At 46.0% G+C, this 22,400-nt stretch overlaps 1 protein-coding gene across 1 annotated transcript; it reads right to left on the bottom strand.

The window, feature by feature from the left end:
• Positions 1–9,835: 9,835 nt before the first annotated feature.
• SLC35E1 (solute carrier family 35 member E1) lies at positions 9,836–21,621 on the bottom strand. Its single transcript, XM_036240752.1, has 6 exons — positions 21,213–21,621; positions 20,837–20,907; positions 18,305–18,442; positions 16,764–16,889; positions 10,862–11,107; positions 9,836–10,407 (listed from the first exon to the last, which is right to left on the bottom strand). Exons 1-6 carry the CDS (start codon positions 21,619–21,621, stop codon positions 10,177–10,179), a joined length of 1,221 nt encoding a protein of 406 aa, XP_036096645.1. The 3' UTR covers positions 9,836–10,176.
• Positions 21,622–22,400: the final 779 nt, after the last annotated feature.

The following is a 22,400-nucleotide window of genomic DNA, read 5'->3' as shown; positions in this document are numbered from 1 at the left end:
GAAGTGGCGCGAGGAAGCCGTTTACGGCGGGCCTCGTGGGCTGCTTCCGTCCGCTACTTACGGCGGTCGCCGGGAAACCCCGGAAGTGAGGGCAGGAGGCAGGCGGGAAGAAGCCGCGCGAGGCCAGGCACGCTAGAGGTGCTAGCGATGCGCAGGCGCAGGGGCTTTTTTGCGTTTGCGCAGGGTGGGTACCTGTCGCCCGCCGCCGGGACGGGCTAGAATGGTCTGCACAGCGGTTATCTGTGGCAGGGCTCGCCCCATGCCCTCGTTGCAGCCCGAGGGCTTGGTGGGGCGCGTTCTCCGCAGGGCAAGAGGACTGGGGAGTTCTTGCCCAGGTCAGGGCTTGTATTTCATTCTCGGGGGAGCTGCAGTGAGGAGACTGCGAGCTGAAGTGAGTCCAGGAGGCTACCCGGCCAGCCCCGCGGTGGAAACAGAACCCGGAGTCGCAGGGCTTGGTGAGGATGAAACTGGGATTAGCGAGGTTCCAAAGATCCTCCCACTCGGTTTCTTTCGCTGGACCAAACGCTTTGGTAAGGAAAACTTTGGCGTGGGGACTTCCGCTCCCGCTGGCCGACCTTCGGTGACTCGCTCGCAAAACTGCCCACCTTCCTGAAAGGAACAGTGAATGGTACTCCGAAATGAGCGTGGACGTTAAGAAACGCCCAAACCTGTAGAGAATTTTTATGAGTTTATTTGAGCCAAAGTGACAATTGTGGGGAAGCAGAATCTCAAGGAATTGAGAAAGTGTTCTGGAGAATGGCAGTTCTGCAGCTTATTTTATACATTAAAATAAAAGGAGGAGCAGTAAAGAGGATTACAAGAAATCTATTGGTGGTAGATTAAGGGGGTGATAGAAAGCAAAGTGGGGAAATTTCTGGGATTGAATAAAAGCAAAATAGATAAACATACTTTTACATTGGTGGGTATGGGATAGTTAACATTTACAGCACTTAAGAGATGGTATGCCTTAGCAAGGTAACATTGAGGAGTTCTGTGGTCTTCAAGGTGTTGTGGACTTGCCATGTGGGGTGGAGGTGGGGTCTGAAAAAAATTATTCTGACATTTCAAAGGTATGTTATCTTAGCCCCTGATGGTTCTGTTGATTGGAGCGTTGTTACATACACCAAGAGGTTGAGAATTTGATTCCCTGTCAGGTTACATATCTAGTTGGCAGGTTCCATCCTTGGTTGGGGTGCATATGGGAGAAACCCAGTCCATGTTTCTCTCACATCGATGTTCCTTTCTCCCCCCAGAAATCAAGAAAAACATATTCTTTGGTGAGGATTAAAAAAGTATGTTATCTTAGATGCAAAAAGAAAATTAGTCTCATTTAAGGTAAAGATTGACCTTTGACAAAGAAGCTACAGGCCAGGGTCACAACTACCCACCATGACCTGCCTTTAGTTAGGAATTTTTATGTTCAGAACACACTATGACGTTACTTTTGGTCTCTGAGTTTTTAAGGCCCACCATGTAGGCCTCCCCTGAACATGTCAGGTTTAGTATGTGGCCCCTTTTTCATCCTCAAAAGGATGAAATTAACACATGCTAATTGTGGGGAAAGATAACTAGAAGCAGCAAACTAAGGCAGATTGTGGACATCCCATCACCCAACCCTCTTAAGAGGTCAGGTGATGCTTGGTTGGCCACTTTTTCTATGCAAATTAATGTACATGTATTTTAGATACACTTTTCATTGTTACAAAATTTCTCCTTTTGACACAATGGGATTGTCTGCTATATGCCAGATATTGCTTTAGGCCAGGGGTTGGCAAACTTCTATAAAGGTCCAGATAGCAAATATTTTAGGATCTGTGGGCCAGGAGGCAAAACCAAGAATATTATGTAGGTACTTTCTGTTTTAATTTTTAAAATTTATTGATTGATTTGAGACAGAGAAACATCGATTGTTGTTCCACTTATTTATGCATTCATTGGTTGTTTCTTGTATGTGCCCTGACCAGGAATTGAACTCACAACCTTGGTGTTATCAGGATGATGCTCTAACTGAGCTATCCAGCCAGGGTCTTTGTAGGTACTTTCATAACCCAAGAGAAAAATGTCTGTAACATTTTTATTGGTGGAATTAAAAATGTAATCATTGAGTAGTTTTTAAAATATAGGTCTGTTAATAAGAAGAATGGAATGCTTTTTGAGGTTCCACATTAGTTTTTCCTGTCATCAATTGATTGCAAATGATCACCTGTAAAGACCAGATTTGGTTCACAAAAATGGGGGCTGGATGCGGCTTATGGATGAACAAATCAGACAGACCAAGGCTCTGGTCTCAGGAGCCCAGTCTATGGGATGGGTGGGTAGCAGAAACCCATAAATCACTAAACATATGACAAAGGTGTTACTAAGGACAACAGGCAGCTGAGACCTTGATAAGGGAGGAGGGCAGGGCCTACACTGATGTTATCCAGTAACCAGATCCCAGTCAGGAGCTAGATGTGAACACTCCAGGCAGAGAGTCACATTGTGGGATTTTTCTGTTTAGTATGATGCTCAGTAATCTGGATAGTGTGGGCATTTTTTGTCAGTGAAGGTCTATATAAAGAAGTTTTAAGTTGTGATCCGCCATGGGTAGACTTCAGAGATAGCACAGTATCACGCATATGTGCATTTTTGTGAGTTGAAGATACACAGCATTTATCAGATTAACAGGATCTATGAACTAAAACAGGTTGCTGAGTCTGTATTGTCATTTTTTAAATGCCTTCATATGACTCTGTGGTGGGGATTTACAGTAATTTATTGAAGCCAGACTATGGAGTCTCTTGGGTTGGTTCCATTTTCAGATCACTGTTAATTAGTATATATATATAGATCTTGTATATAATTAATCTAAGGGTGTGTACATTTAATATTGATAATTGCTCAAATGCCTCCAAGAAAGATTGTACACCCATGATCACTTCTTTCATAACTCATTTCATATTGTTTAAAAATGCATTTATCAGAGACTGAAAATTTAAGCATCACGGCATCACCTAGGCTCATTTCAGTGGGCCAATCAGAATCCACTGGTCAGAAGAAAGCAGCAGAGTTGCTAGAAGTAGAAGCTGCTGTAGAGATAGTCTCCAAAGACTTGGAAACAAGACTTAAGTAAACAAACTGCATACCCCTGGGTGAGATGAACTTGAATAGACCCACCTAAGCAGCAAAATGGAGATAAGTTTGAAACCACATGCATACCTGCTTTGGTTCCACAAATGTGCGTGAAGAATGTATCCCATATCAGAAGTGTGTGCTATATTATGCACTGCAAACTTATCTCAGGGCTTAATTGTAGCACATCCCTAATGGACCACACCACCATGTACATAGATACACAAAATAAAGGGAGAATATTTAATAGCATGGTGAAATGTTTCTGGCATTGATTTTAATTTTTTAAAGGTGTTTTTAAAAACTGATTTGAGCCCTGGCCGGTTTGGCTCAGCGGTTAGAGCGTCCGCCTGTGGTCCGGAGAGACCCGGGTTTGGTTCCCGCTAAGGGCATGTACCTCGGTTGCAGTTTGTCCCCGGCCCTGGTTGGTCGTGCGGGTGGCAGCCACTCGATGTGTCCCTTTCACATCGATGTTTCCCTCTCTCTCTCTTCCTCTCTCTCCCTCCCATACTGTCTGTACAAAAAATGGAAAAATGTCCTCGGATGAGGATTAAAAAAAAAAAACTGATTTGAGAGAGAGGGAGAGAGAAACTTCGATGTGAGACATCATTAGCTGCCTCCGGCCCTACTGGGATCAAGCCAGCAAGCATGTGCCCTGACCTGGAATCAAACCGGTGACCTCTTGGTGCATGGAACGCTGTTCAACCAACTGAGTCACACTGGCTGGGCTCTGGCATATTTTTAAAAGCATATTACAAAATAATATGCACAGTAATGTGGCAGTTTTTTAAAAATGTGTATATAGCCTCCCCCTCCCCAGATGCAGCAGCTCTGTTTAGTTTCTTATGCATCTTCAGAGATAAACTGTATTCACAAACACTTATATATCATAATACATTTTGTGTTGTTTTTTTTTTGTTTTTTTTTTTATCCTCACCCGAGGACAATTTTCCATTTTTTGTTCAGATAGAATGGGAGGGAGGGAAGGAGGGAGGGAGGGAGGGAGGGAGGGAGGGAGGGAGAGAGAGAGGGAGGAGAGAGAGAGAGAGAGAGAGAGAGAGAGAGAGAGAGAAAAACATCGACCCGAAAGGGACACATTGAGTGGTTGACCCAACCAGGGCCAGGGACAAACTGCAAACGAGGTACGTGCCCTTAGCAGCAACCAAACCCGGGTCTCTCTGGACTGCTGAGCCAAACCGGCTCTTAATACATTTTGGAAATTGTTCCTTCTATACATTTTGGAAATTGTTTCCTCTATACATAGATCTTTCTCATTGTTTTTGACATTGAAGCTTTAACAATTGTTTTTGAACTTAAACATATATAGATAATAAAAGTTATTAAAAAATTAGGGGGTGACAAGAAAACCAGACCCATAGTTTCAATGAAGCCAAAGCTTGGTATGGCTGTCACCTCGTCTCCCACAGTAACTGAACCCCATGTGGTCAACTAGCTGAAGCCACAAGGGAAGGAACAATATGGGAACAGAGGTGGTCCTGTCTTGTGCTGGAGCATGGAGCATTCCTTGGGCCTGATCACATTACCAAGCAAACCTCTGGTTACATGGGAGTTGCCCTGAGACCAACGGGTAGTGCAGTCTCTGGGAGAAGACATTCCTGAGTAGGAGTTCACTCTCTTTTCTGAAAAATGGGGGCATCACTAAATCCAGCCTTTAATTGTAAGGCAGTGACCCCATCCCTGGTCAGAGTTGCTTGTGACCCTGCTGGAGTTGCAGTGACAGACTACAAAGCCTCTTGGGTCATCCAGACATGAGGGCTCCTTTCAGTGTCTTACTGTAGCAGTGTGGTCCAGGCAAGTGAAAAGTCAGAATATACTTTTTTCTTTTTTATTACTGATGTCCCTCCTTTTCCCCACATTGATACCCTCTTCCTGACCCAATAGGATATACTTAAATATATATATATATATATATATAAAATATATATATACACACATACATACACACACACATATATGTATATATATTTTTTAATTTTATTTATTTACTTTTTTATCCTCACCCGAGGACATTTTTTGATATTTTGTTCAGATAAAGTGGGAGGGAGGGAGAGAGAGGGAAAGAGACAGAAACATTGACATGAGAGGGACACATCGACTGGTTGCCTCCTGCACAACCCTGACCAGGCCCAGGGACGAACTGCAACCAAGGGTACTGTACATGCCTTTGACCGGAATCGAACCTGTGACTCATTGGTCTGTGGGCTGATGCTCTAACAACTGAGCAAAACTTGCCAGGGCATTAATATGTCTTTTATTGATTTTTTTTTAGAGAGAGATCGGCTGCCTCTTTGCATGTCCCCTACTGGGATTGAGCCTGTAACCCGGGCCTGACTAGGAATTGAACCCGGACCTCTCAGTCCATGGGACGATGCTCAATCCACTGAGGCTCACCAGCTGGACTTTTTAAAAAATATTTTGTTATTCAACAGATTTACTTTTGATCACACCAGCTCTTAAGGGTATATGGCTAAGGTGAAGAAAAACAAAAGCTCACTATTATGGCTGTTTTGCTGGGGAGGGCCCTGGGCTTGGAGTCGTACACCCCTGGATTCCAGGCCTGCTCCATGGGCCAAGCCAACTTTCCGTTTCTTTTTCCCTCTATAATATGAGGCTAATATATCCCACTTGGGTTCTGATGGTTAAATGAGACATGTGTAATACAAAATGTGCAAAAAATACCTTGTGAATTTGTGAAAGTCTAAACATTCTCAATATGCCCCTCAAATAATTAGCCTGCACGTTCTTGAGCATTTTTTTTTCTTATACCTTCAAAATAGCACCAATGTGCTACTTAGTTACACATCTAGAAGTTAAACTGAGTGCTCTGAGGGTAGGAGGCTTATGTATCTCAGCTTCTTGTACTTGGCACAAATTAAATGCTTAGTAAATCAATGAACAAAAGGTTTATGAATTAAAAAGATGTGGGTAGTTGTTTTAGCAGAAACATACCCTTTGAGGAAAGAGTGAAGAAATAAAATGAGTCAGTATAGTCAGGCTGCTAAATTACTAAAATTAAGTAGGCTGAGGCATGAGGAAACAATTATATTCTTGCTTTAACTAGGTAAGGACTTACACTTAAAATATATATATATGTTTTTATTGATTTTAGAGAGAGGGGGAAAGGAGAAACATCGATGTGAGAGCAAAACATTAATCAACTGCATCCTGCATATCCCTTACTGGGGAGCGAACCTGAAACCCAGACATGTGCCCTGACTGGGAATCAAACCTGTGACCTCTTGGTGCATGGGACGGTGCTCAATCAACTGAGCCACACAGCCCAGGGCAGGACTGACAATTTTGAATTCTTCACTTGTATGCCAGTGCCTAGATAGGTAACCCTCTGAAGGACTTAGGAAAGAACAAAGGCACTTAGGAAAACTTATATCCGTTATCTAGACCAAAGGACCTCTAGATTACCGTCACACCAATCCAGAGGCTCGGAATGCAGGACTGATTCTTTTTGAAGAACGTACTTTTTTCTGTAAGAATTGTTTTTCTTCTTTGGAACACACTAGGGTAGTGCTTAGTTGCGTTTCCAATTTGCAAGTCCTGAGACCCTACAGATCTTTGTCATTTATTTCTAGCCAAAGCTTTCTGACTTTCTTGTGCTCAGCTGACAACTTCAACTGTGGTTGAAGGAAATAGTTTCTGAGTCATATGCAGGGAACTGGGCTTTGGAGGCAGACTTTGGGCTTTATTTTTAATCTATGAAAGTAATAAAACAACACAAAGGGATAATAAGAATTGTGTATGAAAACCCACCACTGCATTGGGCATGTAGTAGGTATTATGCCTCAGAAATACGCTCCATAAACATAAGCTGCCACAACGTTCTTGGGTTTCACATGTTATTCTTTTCAATAAAGGCATGTCATTAATTGATATGCTGTGATTTCTATAGCTTTATTCTACCATCTCATAAATTCACAAATCACAGGTCCTAAATTTGGCTCAGGAAAAAATAAGGTTTGAAATACTCTTTGATATGAGAACCAGGTTGGTTGCTCTTTCTCTCTCTTGTTCGTCTTGTTGCTGAGCACACTTAAGATGGTCACTCAGAAAGAGACCCTCACTGACAAACTGGGACCAGTCTCGACTCCCTGGAGACCATCATTTATTTTTGGTAAATGCCATCAATGAATATACAGTGTCATTCCCACAAAACAGTCTATTGCATTTAAATCTTGAAAACAGGTGACAATTAAAAGAATTCACAATTTTCAGATCCTTTAATAATTTAACAGTCTCTGCCCTGTTGGACCCTTAATAAATCAGGGCTGGTTACATCCCAGCAATAATCAAGGGCCTATTGCATTATGTATGCCAAATACACAGCAAAATTCAGAAATTCCAGCACTTCTTCACTGGAACATATTCTGGCTTCTCTCCTTTGTAATAGGGTTTGATTTTCCCTATAATGAATGACTTAAAATACAGTGCTTAAAAATTCGACACCAAGTCTCAAAACACTTTAAAAATGCCCTCTGAGCCTGTTTCCCCTTCTGTAAAATGAAGGAGTTGGGTTAGTGTCGCAGGCCAGACCACACCAGAAGTGAGTAAACTGAACACACTGCCACACACCCCACTAGTGAGGAGTGTAAGGGGAACAGGTTCAAATGTGAATGGGGGGTACGGTGGCAGACCAGGGCAGCAAATGGCTGGAAAACCAGCCTTCAAGGGGTCAGTCAGCTCTGAATTGTCAAGTCTCAAAATCAAAAGTATGCCTTTGTCTTTTGATTTGATGATTTGATCTAAAATGATTGTCTTATTCATTCCAGTGTATGTACTTACTGTAAATTTATATACAGAATTAAATATCCCACTTATTAATTTATAAACCATAATAAAATCAGTCACTTCCCCTCACCAGCAGGTTTTGCATTAGAAAAGGAAAACAAACTAATACACAAATTTCAGCAACATCAGAAATTTCATTAAGCCTGAATGGAGACATAATTCATTTTGGTGTTCAATTACATGTTCAAGGAGTCAGTTACTCTGATCATAAAGACAATCACCATAATATCTTTGCAGTGCAATATTATCCCCATTTGTTATTCGGCTTTGAGAAAAATTCAACTGAAGACTTGACTGCTTCTGGTAAAGGCACTCAGCAAGCTCATCACCAATAACACCCTTCAGGATTGCCTTTTCAGATTTCACATAGCAATCATCTTGAAACTTGGGGCCAAAGTAATTAGAAAGCAAGCTAACAACAGACAACAAACAGGGACTCCTGAGGCTGGTGGTTCATAAACTCACAGGCCAGAAGGCTTTTGAGACCTATCCAGAAGCAGCCCAATATGAGCTGACAAAATGGAACCTCTTATATACAAAATTCTAATTATCAAAAACACCAAGAGTCAAGTGTAAGCTACATCACTTACCCTCTGAGCAGGAAAAATGTCTCCCTCACCAAGAGGTAAAGGATGATCCCTGTCCCAACTGTTGGAGATGGTGCTAAAGGAAGAAAGTAGCCATCACCATAGACCCCACCAGCCCAGCCAATGGTTCTTTCCAGGAGGGAGGATGTGGTCGGGTCCTTCATGATGCCAGGAAAGTTGGAAAGCCTCACCTGGACCTTGGCACACAGGTCATCATGATGTGAATTTGCCAAAACCAATTTATTCTTTTTTAAAAATTATGTTTTTTATTTATTTTTAGATAGAGAGGAAGGGAGAAGGAAGGAGAAATATCAATGAGAGAGAAACATCGATTGGCTGCCTCCTGCACACCCCCTACTAGGAATGGAGCCTGCAACCTGGGCATGTGCCCTGACCGGGAATTAAACCAGCGACTTCTTGATGCATGGGATGACGCTCAAAACACTGAGCCACATCAGTTGGTCTATTTTTTCTTTTTTTAAACCAATTTTTTCTTCATCAAAACATCTGATTTGACACACTAGATCCTAGCTTGGTGTTCGCCTCTTTTCCCCTTCACCAGGACATGATTCGGATCCCAACATAAGCACACAAGAACAGACCATGTCATCAAAGCACTGTCCTCTTGTCTGTCACACAAACCATCCAGATAATCTTGATTCATTGTTTTCAGCAGTTGTGGTCATTTGAGAGGTACTTCTCAACAGTTCATTGTTTCCTACCAAATACTGATTATGTGTCAAGACAGGCATCAGCAGTGGGAACTTTTCTTGTTTTTAGACATTTAAAAGCAAAAGAGCTTTCGGTCTATAAGCCAGTCCTTATGCATCCCCTTCTGGGGACCAAGGCATAAATACAACTACAAAACATTCCCTACAAAAATGAGAGATTCTCATGAAATCAACATCTCTCCAACATCCTGCTAAGTCATCATAGCAGTGAGGACCCACCAGAAAAGTAAAAAAAGTCAGAATTAGAGCTTGAAACACCGAACATGATTTCCTAATGATACCCGTGCCTCCCCAACCCCCCCACCCCAAGCTCTGCAGTCTCCTCCTTACTGGCCCAAGAGGAGCAATACCCTGCTCCGCTCTTCCCTCTGGATCCCAACACACATGTCTGACTTGAAAGTCAAAGAATCAGCCTCTAAAAGTTCAATGCTAACTGCAATAGCTGTTCAGTTAAGAGTGCTTGCCAGTAACTGCAAACAGCTGTAGGGCTGACAGGGAAACTGAGTCCATCTCCTTGTCCGCTCCAGGGTCTGTATCCACAATGATTCCGTCTTTCCAGAGGGTTATCTGGAAATGCTATTTGGGAAGCAGAACAAGAACTCTGAAATACATGACTTGGGGATAAGGTCCACACAGAAACGTAAAACCTGGCTAAAATCTCTACGGTGCTGCTGCCCTTAGATGACAGACTCCAGGAAAAAAGGGCGTGAAACACCAGAGCTTGAGGGCAGTTGTCCTCACTGCAGGGAGGGCATCCTGCTGCCCCGAGGGGCTGGAAACCCCAGGGTCCTCTGATGGTTGTGCACCATGCCCTCGTGCCCTCGGCTGGGCTTACATTCACTAGTTGTCAGAAGTTTCTGGTACTGCTGAGGATGGGTGAGTTGGGAGGAGGGTGTTGCAGAACAGCCCATCCTATCCTCTAGACGCTACACATCATAGCGGTTCAAACTATATGAGTTTGGGTAGCTCTGCCGGCTGTACTGGAAGTGGTCTGTTAAGGTGTTGTTGCGGCCATACTGATAGTCCCCATGCTGGGGGAAGAGGACACCGTTGTGGGGCTTCTTTAGGGGACTTCGGTGGTGCTCCTTACTGCTCAGGTCCCCTGTCGTGATGGGGAGGAGGTGCTTCTGTGCTTGCCGATTTGCATCGTACTTGGTCTGCAGGGTCAAGAGAACAGTGGGACACTTGGCTCCTTCCCCAGAACATGTGCACAAGACAAAGGGGAGCTCAAGATTCACTACCAAGCAGCCCTTCAAGGCCGACACCAGTGTTGATCCAAGCAGCACTGGACATGGCCAGTGAATGGTTAATGGACAGGCCCTCCCTGTTAGCCAATCCTATGTCCTTACAGAGGACTAAAGAGAACCTACATGAGAAGAGAGCGAAATCCCAACAAAGGCCCAGTAAACCCGAGAGCCATGGCTGGAGCGAGGCAAGGGCTGGGCCATCCATGTAGAAAAGGAAGGCCAGGACAGAAGGGGCAGTGCCAAGACCATAAACCAGTTTGGCTGAAAGCTGGAACCTAGGCCTCTTAACTTCTGGCCAGGCCATTTCGTTTCTCCCCTCAACCAACTCTTGGTGCCTCCCTGGGTATCAAGATGTCAGACTCACCTTGTTGTACAGGAAGACCCCCAGGATGGCCGTCATCATGCCCAGGACATTGGTGCTGGTGACTGGGTTCCGCAGCATGATCAAGGACACTGTGATGACCATGATTCTCTTGGTGGCGTTGGCGACCGAGTAGCTAAGAGGGCTGATGAGGTTGAGGATGCTGAAGGCGATGACGTTCTGGGCAAAGTTACAGAAGCCACTGATAGCCAGAAGCAGGAGTGTCCAAGGCCACTGGGACACGTAGGTCTACAGACAGAAGCAAGACAGCACCATGGTCACATGTCTGCCCTGGCAGAGGTTGGGGGAGGGGGCAGATTGACTTACTGGGGTAGTAAGTAGGGAGCAAACCAAGGTGGGTTCTAGTGTGATACCAGGTGCTTTATACACACAGCCTCTAACCCTCATGACACTCTGCATGGCACAACAATCATCACCGTCATCACCACTATCACTGCCTTCAACATCACCATCATCATCACAATCACCACCATCAACCACTACCGCCATTGTCATTATAGCCATCATCATCATCACCACCACCACCACCACCTTCCCCTTCTGCTGAGAAAGTGGAGGCTCAAAGAGGGAAATCAGGTGTCCAAAGGGTGCAGAACATGTTATGAACCGAAGCCTTCCCTCATCCCTGGACAGTGAAGGCCAGAGCTATGGATTTAACAGAGTGAGGTCTACTTATTGGACATGGTCTCAGTCTGTTTGGGCTCCTATAACAGACAACATAGGTTGGGGGCTTACAAACAACAGACATTTATGTCTTAGTTCTAGAAACTCGAAGTCCAAGATCAAGAAGATTCCATGTCTGGTGTGGGTTTCTTGGTTCACAGATGGTGTTTTCTTGTGGTGTCCTCAAGTGGTAGAAGAGGTGAGAATGCTCTCTAGGGTCCCTTCACAGCACTGATCCCAGTGATGAGGGCTCCATCACCCCATGATTTATCTCCCAAAGGCCCCACCTCCTAACACTATCATACCTGAATGTATAAAGATCCCCCACAGGGTGAGAGCCAGAGGCCTGCCCTATTACTGGAAGCCTTGGGCATCTGCTTGACCTCTCTGATTGTGGTTTCTTGTCTCTGCAACTGGATGATCCCTGCTGAGCCTGCACAATGTCACTGCTGTGGAGATGAAATGTGATCGTGGCTCCAAAAGTGCTTTAAAACAATTCCAAGCCACACAAACATAAGGTGATGTACCATCAAAACTGTAGTTACCATCTGATCCTCACTTGAATGAGACACTTTGATTAAGGGGGCCCAGAAGTCAATAACCCACAACTAGCAGACATCTGTACCACAGGACCCATTCCAACCCCCCCCCCCCCAAGATCCTGGGCTGACCCTTGGATAGGCAGATGGGGGAAAACTAGTCAGGCCCTGTCTTGGCCAGGCGGCTGGGAACACCCTGCACTACATATTTATGGATTTATATGTATTCAGAGCTGAATGACAAAAAGCATGCAGCATGGCTTCCACACTACTCCACCCTCCACAGTCCTACCTTGGGGAACCAAGAGACTGTACAGGTAGGGCTGCCAGGCCAGCTAACAACCTCTGGAGATGGCACACTAGCCATGGACAGCCCCAGCCTATCTGTCTCTCCAGTGTCTGTGACCCAGACAGAAGTGTTGGGACAGCCCTGTGTCCCAGTGCTCCGAGGGCAGAACAGGCTCCAGACCCACTGTTGCTCTGTCAGGCAACAAGGCAATAGATTCTTGGCAGCAGCTGCTCTCTGCAGGCCAATTCCCAGGCTGCATTGGCTTTGGCTATGAGAGGATACAGCTGGCTCCCTCAGGACAGTGGCCCTGCCAGGAGAGGAGCTGGAGCAATCTTAGGATGGCTGCTTGATTCCATCTCTACCACCTTCTGAGAGGGAAGGATCATGCAGTTCTCTCAAAAGTGAGCAAGATACACTTAGGTGACCTGCATAAGGTCACCCAGATTTTTGCTCCTAGTTGGGGTAATGGCACTATTGAAAGCTGTGTGCTCCTAGGACCACTGTTAGAACAAAACAAGGGCTCCATCAAGGTAAACAAAAAAAACATATATATGTATAGGACCTCAACGAGAAAAAGAGGACACTAAAAGTAACACAAAACAAGGTGATCACTAGAAGAAACTGAAAAATGCCTTCAATACAAAAAAAAGCAAAGCAAAGAGACCAGAGCCACACCTGTACATACATGTTTGTGCATGTATATACATAGATCCCAAAGAGCTGTAACAAAGGACAGTATAAGAGAACTGACAACAAACCTATCAACCATATAATGCAGCCAATGAAAGGAATAAGAAAGACCTAAGTACGTCAATATAAGTGATCTCATTGAGTGAAAAAATCAAGTTACTCCTTTCTAAATAACTAAACAGTCACTATTTGTGTAAGGAAGAGGGAAGTTATGAATATATCGTTGAAAAAACTTTGTCATATAATTTGGCTTTGGAAATACAAAGATTTGAAATATTCAGTGGGGTGAAGGGAAAAAGCAACGCCTAAAAATGGAAAAGAAACACAAGTAAAGGAACCCAACGATACAAGAAGTCGTTGACAGAGGCACATTGTGAAAACAATTATTTCAAGTGCCCTTAGAATACAGTATTTCAATTGTATAGTAGGTTCTTAATGTCCTTGACAGGTTCTGAGACTTTAAGCGAAAGGACATATTAAGAAAACCAGTTTTACTATAGGCTGATTGATACAAACGAGTTAAATTTCTACAGCATCTCATCAATGCTGTAACAAAATGACATTATTCAAGAACCTGCTGGACATTTTTAATGGAACATGTTCTAAGAACAAGTAGAGAGCTACACAGAAATCTTAAACTTTTCCCATTGCTTGACCTGCAGTGGCCCTGGGGATTCTCATTCTAAAGCAATTATATGTATGTACAGTACGGTCAAGTATGTGAATAACAGGAGTAGGATAAGTGAATAGAAAATGTTGCAAGGAACCAAGCATTCCAGAAAAGATATTAATAAAAGAAAAAAAAATCAAAGCAGTAATAAATCCTGTGATGTTAAATGGGAATGGAAAGAATTAGAATGAACTCTCTCTCCTGCCCCCGTATACTTCTTTCCTAAGTGTTTCATTGCAAAGGCTTAAAAGCAATGATAGCCCAACAGCAGTGAGCACATATAACACTCAGATTGCGTTTCTAAACACCACTCTCCACTAAAAGCAACCTGGTTTCCCCAAGGACTGGCTAATGGCAGGTCTGGGATCAGAGGTGCATAGATAGAGAACATCCTGCTGAACCAAAAGCCACCAAAGGCTGACATGTGCTGTCAGAAGGGCAGGGAGCCAATAGGAAGGACTCCATTGGTCAGGACAGTTTAATTTGAACATGAAAATAATATGTACAACTAACATGATTTTTTTTTTTTTTTTATCCTCACCCGAGGACATTTTTTGTTCAGATAGCGTGGGAGGGAGAGAAAGAGAGAGAAACATCGACGTGAAAGGGACACGTCGAGTGGTTGCCACCCACACGACCCAACCAGGTCCGGGGACAAACTGCAACTGACGTACATGCCCTTAGCAGGAACCAAACCCGGGTCTCTCAGGACCGCAGGCCAACGCTCTAACCGCTGAGCCAAACCGGCCAGGGCCACAACTAACATGATTTCATAATGACACTAAAAAATAAAAATAAAAAAAACTTCCTCCACCCCTCTCCTCTGCCAAAAAACTTCAACTCATTAGTTTCTTTGCAGTCAGCTCTAACTCTTTACTCTGAAAATGATAACTAAAAGGAAAGAGAAGCACTGCACTGCCTTCTCAGGTACTGTATTTCAAGGTAACAGACTAGTACTGGTTGATGATGAAAGTTCTTCACAGCCCTGGCTGATGTGGTTCAGTGATTAGAGCACTGGCCCTCGCACTCAAGGGTCTCAGGTATGATTCCCAGTCCCTGTTGGGGCGTGTGAGGCAACCAAAAATCGCTGTCTCTCACATCGATTTTTCTCTTTCTCTATACCACCCCCTTCCTTCCCTCCCACTTTCTCTGGGGGAAAAAAAAAAAAATATATATATCAATGGGAAAAATATCCTCGGGTGAGTATTAAAAAAAAAAGTTCTTACCCAGCCAGTGTGGCTCAGTGGTTGAGTATCAACCCATGCCCCAAGAGGTCGCCAATTCAATTCCCGGTCAGAGCCTTATCCGATCCCCAGTGGAGGGGCATGCAAGAGGCAGCCAACTGATGTTCTCTCTCACTGATGTTTCTGTCTCTCTCTCCTTCTCCCTCCCACTCTCTAAAAACCAATAAAGAAGAAAAAAAAAGTTCTTCACAGAAAAATCACAGCTAATCAAGGTGGAAGTGATAGAACATGGAGCCACAGTTTTATGTGGTAACCAGAGATAATCTCCACTACATCCACAGGCGGTGTGAAGGACTAAAGACTAATGTCAAGCATCCATGCCCGGCTGGTGTGGCTCAGTGGACTGAGCAACGCTCCATGGACTAAGAGGTCCTGGTTTGATTCCTGGTCAGGGCACATACCTAGTTTTGGGCTCAATCCCCAGTAGGAGGTGTGCAGGAGACAGCTGATCGATGCTTCTCTTTCCCATTGATGTTTCTCTCTCCCTTTCTCTCTCTAAAAAAAATCAATGAAAACATACTTAAAAAATCCGCCCTAGCCAGTTTGGCTCAGCAGTTAGAGCATCGGCCTGCGGTCCCGAGAGACCCAGGTTCGGTTTCTGCTAAGGGCACGTACCTCGGTTGCAGTTTGTCCCCGGCCCTGGTCGTGCGGGTGGCAGCCAGTCGATGTGTCCCTTTCACGTCAATGTTTCTCTCTCTCTCTCTCTCCCTCCCACTCTACCTGAACAAAAAAAATGGAAAAAATGTCTTCAAGTGAGGATTAAAAAAAAAAAATCCTTATTAAGCCCTAATAAACATTTACTCCTTCTCCCTAACTCAGGTCAAGCCTGGAAGAACCACCCACACGTCTTTCTTTTTTTTATGTTTTTACTCATTTTTAGAGAGGGAGAGGGAAAAGGAGAGGGAGAGAGAGAGAGAAACAGCAATGAGAAAGACAGATCAACTGGCTGCCTCCTGCATGCCCTGCACTGGGGATCGAGCCCACAACTTGGGCTTGTGCCCTGACCGGGAATCAAACTGATGACCTCTTGGTGCATGGGTCAATGGTCAACCACTGAGCCACATCGGCTGGACTGCACACCTCTTTCTTATCACTATCACCTGCATTAGTTTCTAGCATACGTTCTGGAGGCTGGCCTGGCACAGGTGGTGGGAAGACACTATTCCCTGTGCTCAGAGAGCTATAGCTACAACTGGAGTACATGAAAATATGTACGGAAATGACACCAAGAAAGGAACTGAGCACAATTTTAAAGTCAGAGTGAGATCTGAACAACATTATCAGGACAGGAAAGTCCCCTGTGCTGGTAGTTTTTCTTCTTTCATGCCACTGGTGCAGATGCGACTGCCATCAGCCACTGGGATCTGGCGTGCTGAAGAAGGAAATGCAAAGGAAGCCGACTTCCTCAACTATACACAGTGTGGGTCACAACAAAGAGCTGAGTATTCAAAGACCAGGTTGTCACCTGGCTGGTGTGGCTCAGTGGATTGAAGGTTGTCCCATGCACCAAGAGGTCACGGGTTTGATTTGCCGTCGGGGCACATGCCTGGGTTTTTGGCTTGGTCCTCAGTGGGGGGCATGTGGGAGACAGCAATCAGTGTTTCTATCTCTCTCTACCTCTCCTTTCCTCTCTCTAAAAAAAAAAAAAAAAATTAATAAAAACATATTTTTTAAAAAAACCTGGCTGTCAGAGGCCCCCAACTGCCCCAAAGTAAACACAGAGGCATAACACCTGACAAAGCACCTACTTTGGAACCAAGGGTAATATTCTTAGTGCTGGCCAACTCACCAGGTCACTGCTGACCAGGAAAGCTGAGAGGTCCACCAGGACCCACGTGGGGATCATAAAGAAAACAGCATGGCAGCCCAAGATGTTCAGTAGCCGCAGATGGTGGATCCGTGAGTCTCTCAATACCTGAAGAGAGAAAAATCTCTTTAAAGGACAATCAACACTGTAAGTGGCAAGGACTCTAGTCACCCAGGCTCCAAACACAGTGACTGTACATTAACCCTGACATCAGATCTGACTGCCAAACCTACAAGTGATGAAACACATAGCTCATGCCCAAAACAAGCACAATGTTTTATATATGAAGGACAGAGAAAAGAAGAGGAAAAAACAAAAAACAGCCCTGGCTGGTGTGGCTCAGTGTTTAGTGTCAGCCCATGTACTAAAAGGTCACAGGTTCGATTCCCTAGCCTGGTTGGGGCACATTAGGGAGGCAATGTGTGTGTGTGTGTGTGTCCCCCCATTGACTCTCTCTCTAAAAAGCAATGGAAAAAATATCCTCAGGTGAGGATTAACAAAACAAAACAAAAAAAGGCAACACTTAATGCCTCAATGCTGGTGAAGCTGCAGTGAAATAGGCACTCTGAAATCCCACTAAATTGGTACATTGCTGTTTCAGAACACAATCAGGTAAAGTACATCAAGAACCATAAACATTTCGTATCTTCTGACTCTTATTATTATAGCCTTATATAAGCCAATCACAAGGAAATAACCTGAGAGAAAAACACTGTAAATTATTGCATTACTTACAATGAATAGTTGGAAATAACCTGCATTTGCAATAGAAGTACTAACTGCATTAACTGTGGTACCTGAAAAGAATGTGATTGTTACAGGAGTTAAAAGCAATGATTTTTAATGATATGGGAGAATGCAATGTTACAATAGTAAGTAAAGCAAAATTTAAAAATGTATCTACATTACAACTCTAAAAATTGTGCAAGAAATATCCCTAGCACTAATACTTCTCTTTAGGGGATAGTACTGTGACTTCACTTAATTGCATGGGAACCCCCGGGCAGGCAGCTTCTTCTCCTCTAGCGCCTACTACAGTTCCTGGCACATAGTAGGTTCTCAATTCTGGTTTTTTTCCATTGAGCTTTTCTCTATTTTTTTCACATTGAGCATATGCTAATTGTATAATAAAAAACATAATCTCTTGGTGCTCTCTCTCTTTGGAGCATGCCTCCACCTTTCCCCTCTTCTTCCCTCAAGGCAAGTACCTTTGTTCTCTCTCTCGTTAGCTGCAAGGGCCTTTCTTTTGCCTCTAAACTTGTTTTTTGAGCCCATGCAGCCCAGCTGGCTCACTTTTACTACCTTTGTGACTTTCTAAATAAACTTTTGCTAGTATTTGAAAATAAATAAATAAATGAGTAACAGAAACATACTCTCTTTGAAAAAATTAAACAATAGAAAACCAGCAAAAGAACACAATTTTCTTTGCTCCAATGCTGAAGAAATCCCTACTTGGCCACTTTTTCAAATGCCACCCACATACTCCCAAAACACCAAGCATACCACAGATGGTGCCTAAATACCTTTTTGGAGAAAATATTCTGAAGCGAGAAGCACAGTGTGGCAGCAAGAGCACTGATGAGCCCCCACATGTCAAACGACAACTCGGTGACAGTGGCCAGCAGGACGCCGCTGATGATGGGGATGAGTGACAAGTACACCTGTGGGAGGAGGGCAGGAAGGACTGATGGGCCAGAGTTGAGCTGGGCTGCCCAACACAGACACTCAGGGAAAGCCTCAGTTGCTCTCTCCTCCCTCACCAAAAGGACACCACCTATCCCTTTGAACAGTAGTGTTAGCTGTGAGAGATGCTCTGGAGGTTGGGGGAAGGCAGATGGTTATCATATTACCTGGGGCAGGGCTGTGTCACTGTGGGCAGCCTATTCCTTATACCATCACCCCCATTAAGAGCCATTGCTCAGTCCGGCTGGTGGCTCAGTGGTTGAGCGCTGACCCGTGCACCAAGAGGTCTCCGGTTCAATTCCCGGTCAGGACACATGCCCAGGTTGTGGGCCTGACCCCCAGTGGGGGGCATACTGGAGGCGACCAATCGAGGTGTTTCTATTTCTCTCTCCCTCTCCCTTCCTCTCTCTCTAAAAATCAATAAGGGAAAAACAAATAAAAAAAAAAAAGAGCCCTGGCCAGTTTGGCTCAGTGGTTGAGCGTCAGCCTGCGAACCAGAGTCCCGCGTTCAGTTCCCGCTAGGGGCACGTGCCACATACACACACACAAAAAAAGCCATTGCTCAGGACACAAACCGGGGCTGCTCCTAACAGATCTATCCAGCTGCCACCACCAACACACCAGGGTCTGAAACCTCAATCCTCCAGGAGGCGGGCAGGGTCCCTTTTCCAACACGATTTACTACTGGCTAGAACACTCTCCCAACACCTTCTCTAGCTGGAGAGGTCCTTCCCCTTAGGCCTTAGTTCACACACCCTTCATGAGAATTTTTCCCACCCACCTTCCTGCACCCTCCACCCATCCTGTCAGGTTCCTGGGCACAGAGATCTCCAATCATAAGTGTCCATTACACCGTCTGTGTCTTTGCACTCCTTTAGGACAGGTCCTCGTTTACTACTCTATCTCAGTGCCCAGCATACAGCAGGTAGGTGCCCAGTAACTGCTAGGTTCAGGCTTTCCAGGGCCCAGAATGGCTCCTGAGCTCTGCTAGCTAAATGGCTCCCAATTTCCAGAGAAATAAAATCCATTCCTGACATTTAGCTCTTCTGACTCCCAGCTTATCTCTCTCCTCCAAAGGACATTCTTAAAGTACTATGGAAATTTTAGGAGGGGCTGGTGAGGTGCCCACTCCTGCCACCACTATCACCACCAGGGCACAGTAAGGGCTCTGAATTCCGGCTTCCCCACTACTTGCTATAGTCCTCAAGCATGTGACTCCCCCCTTACAAGACCCATTTACTCCCCAGAATGACCTGCTTTATCTTCCTCATTGGGTGGATACATACTTATTCCATCATTATCAGACTCCTGCCCAAGTCATTCCCTACTGTTTCCTCACTGGGTGAAGTTTCCAGCTCCTTGCCCAAGCCAGGTCCAATGTTCTGGGGAAACCTGATAAACATGCTGTGATATCGAGTGATAAAGCTGTACACCTCCAGGGCAACTTCGACTCAGCAGACAAGTCACATCTGACACTACCCTGGGGGCAGGCAGGTCTTGCAGGGAAAAAGATAAGTTGAAATAAAAAATCAGCCAGAGGTGGTCCAATTCCTATAAGCTGATCCAAGGCACTGATGCTCTTAGTTACATAAAATATAACATGCCAGAAACCAACCACATAGAAAAGAAGTGCTCTGTCCAACATGAAATAGATTCCAGCTGGGACAAAAGAGTTCTACTTCAATTTAAGGACATGGGCAAGGCTGTCTCAGGCTAAAGCCACAGCTTCTCTCACCTCAAGCCAGGAAATACCCTGGCTTGGCATATTGAACAGACCCTGGATTGTGCCCAAAGCTGCTTCCTTATGCAGTTCTGGATTCTGTCTGTTATTTTAACTTCCACTCTCAAACATTCCCAATTCTTGGCTGCTTTTATTTTGAAAACTGATGAATTTTGCCAAAATCAGACTCCTTTTACTAGCATCTCACTTCGGACCCCAGGAACCTCCAACCTGACCACGCTGTTTCTTGCAAAAATGTAAGACTTCATTCCAGCATGAAGTCAGATGTTCCATCCTCGGTCCCACTGGAGGGGAATGGGTGCCTGGCCAAGATGGGACCAAGTCACTGTCTACCAAATACTCAGGGTAGGGATTTAAAACAGGAAGGAAAGTGGGACCAGAGAGAGGGAGGGCAATGTTCACAAAACCACACAGGAGAGACAACTCAGGGACACACACCCCACACACCACTTCTCCCAAGGTGATTTGAGAAAATTAGCAGCAAAAGAGCCACCAGAGGCATCTAAGCTGACTTCCTTATTTGACAGGAAGCCTGGCAGCCTGTAGGCCAGAAGCCTGGACCACGTCACCAGCTAGGCAACTTCCTGGAAGCCCTTGGAGTCCCCACCTGCCCAGAGTCCTCCTGGGTTACCTTTGTGCTCTGCTTCTCTTTCATGATGATTCGGGACAGGAGGACCACCCAGATGGGCATGGTGGCCTTGACTGCAAAGAGAAGCAAGGGGCACTCAGGTGGCCGCCCTAGACCCCAGGTCCACCCTGGGAATCTGTCCCAACTTCTCTACGGGTTAAGACAGCTTGGTAGCCCCTCAAAACTCTTCACCCCTTCTCTTTCTGTGGAGCTTCCCCACAACTCAACAGTTGTGGTCTGCCCTACTGGGCTCTCATTTCCCGTCTCAGGCCTTCCCCTCCCTGATACCCCCTCGTGCTTGCCCCCCCTCCCCCCGCCGCTAATAGCCTTGGCGACATTCCAGGTGAGACATCACCCCACAACCGGTTGCGGCACCCACCGGTGTGCGCGTAGGACACTGGCACCTTCCAGATGCTGACGTGCGCCGACACAGACGCGAAGTACTTGCCGAAGGCGAGGGGCAGCACGTAGCGCGGGTAGAAGCGCGGCGGCAGCAGCGGGCCAGGAGTCGGGTGCAGGTCGGACCCAGAGGCCGAGACGGGCGGTGCGGGGGGCACGCGCCAAGCGCGCAGCAGCGGAGGGAGCCCCGCGCACAGCGCCAGGATGTGGCACAGCGACACAGTCACGGGGAACGGGAAGGCGCTCAGGATCACCTTGTTGACTACATTGCCGCCCGCACTCAGCGCGTACCACAGCAGGCACAGCGCTGCCACCCGCGCGCCCTCACGCGCTCCGCCGCCGCCGCCGCCCGCTGCGCCCGGGCCCCCGGCGCCCGGGGCCGCCGCCATCCTACTCAAGCGGCCACCCTTCCCGCCCGCTCGACGGCCCGATGCAGGGCTGGCGCGGAGCCGTGAGGGGTGAGCACGCCAGCCAACGCCGCTCTCCATTGGCCACCGCCTCGCGTCATCGCCGCGCCCGCCATCACGTAGGGATCGCAGGCTCCGCCTCCTGTGGTGGGCTTCCGGTGGAGGGGGCGGAACCTATCCCGGAAGCGGAAAAAGGAGGTGCAGGCCGGGAGCCGAGCGGTGTTGCAGCGCGGTGGGCTGGCCTGGAGACCGGGAGCCGAAGACCAAGCAGAATTGGTGGGCGCTCAAGAGCCGACCATTGAGCGCTACACCGGCGCCCTCGACTTCCGCGCTACACCGGCGCCCTCAACCAGATTCCTGACGGGCGAGCGGGAGTGGACATCAAGGGTGGAAGACCAGATTGTTAAAAGCTAAATCCTTTCTGCAAACCGGGAGCGGACTCGCATGGCTGGTTCTCCGCAGCACGACCTGGGAACCACCGCGACGTGTTCTGTGCAGTAGGTATGACCCTCTCCATTTCACAGGGGAACAGACCGAAGCCCAGGAATGGCAACCTCCAATGGCACTGTCTCCATGACTCTCTGGGAGAGGGAGGTGCCGTGCCCCCACTGCTGATGCCCTAGGCCCCAGCGGAGGAAAACAAGACGGTGTTTTCAGCAAGATGATCTTGTACTACTTAAAGGACTTTTCATTTGCTCCAAGTCATGTACTAAACAACTTTGGTGGGGGCAGGGGAGGAAGGGTGTTAAAATTCTTAGTGT

The sequence above is a fragment of the Molossus molossus genome, unplaced genomic scaffold (genome assembly GCF_014108415.1).
Source record: "Molossus molossus isolate mMolMol1 unplaced genomic scaffold, mMolMol1.p scaffold_m16_p_4, whole genome shotgun sequence".
Taxonomy (NCBI): domain Eukaryota; kingdom Metazoa; phylum Chordata; class Mammalia; order Chiroptera; family Molossidae; genus Molossus; species Molossus molossus.
The sequence above is the reverse complement of the archived record's forward strand: the minus strand, read 5'-3'. Positions and strand labels throughout refer to the sequence as shown.

Bases quoted from the DNA above. Each gene is read 5' to 3' on its own strand.
- SLC35E1 (XM_036240752.1), bottom strand. From the start codon at position 21,621: ATGGCGGCGGCCCCGGGCGCCGGGGGCCCGGGCGCAGCGGGCGGCGGC. The intron at 16,890-18,304 runs GTATTTAGGCAC...TTCTCTCTTCAG, and splicing joins AGAATATTTTCTCCAAAAAG to GTATTGAGAGACTCACGGAT. The intron at 11,108-16,763 runs GTGAGTTGGCCA...TTCTGTCTGTAG, and splicing joins TCCTGGTCAGCAGTGACCTG to ACCTACGTGTCCCAGTGGCC.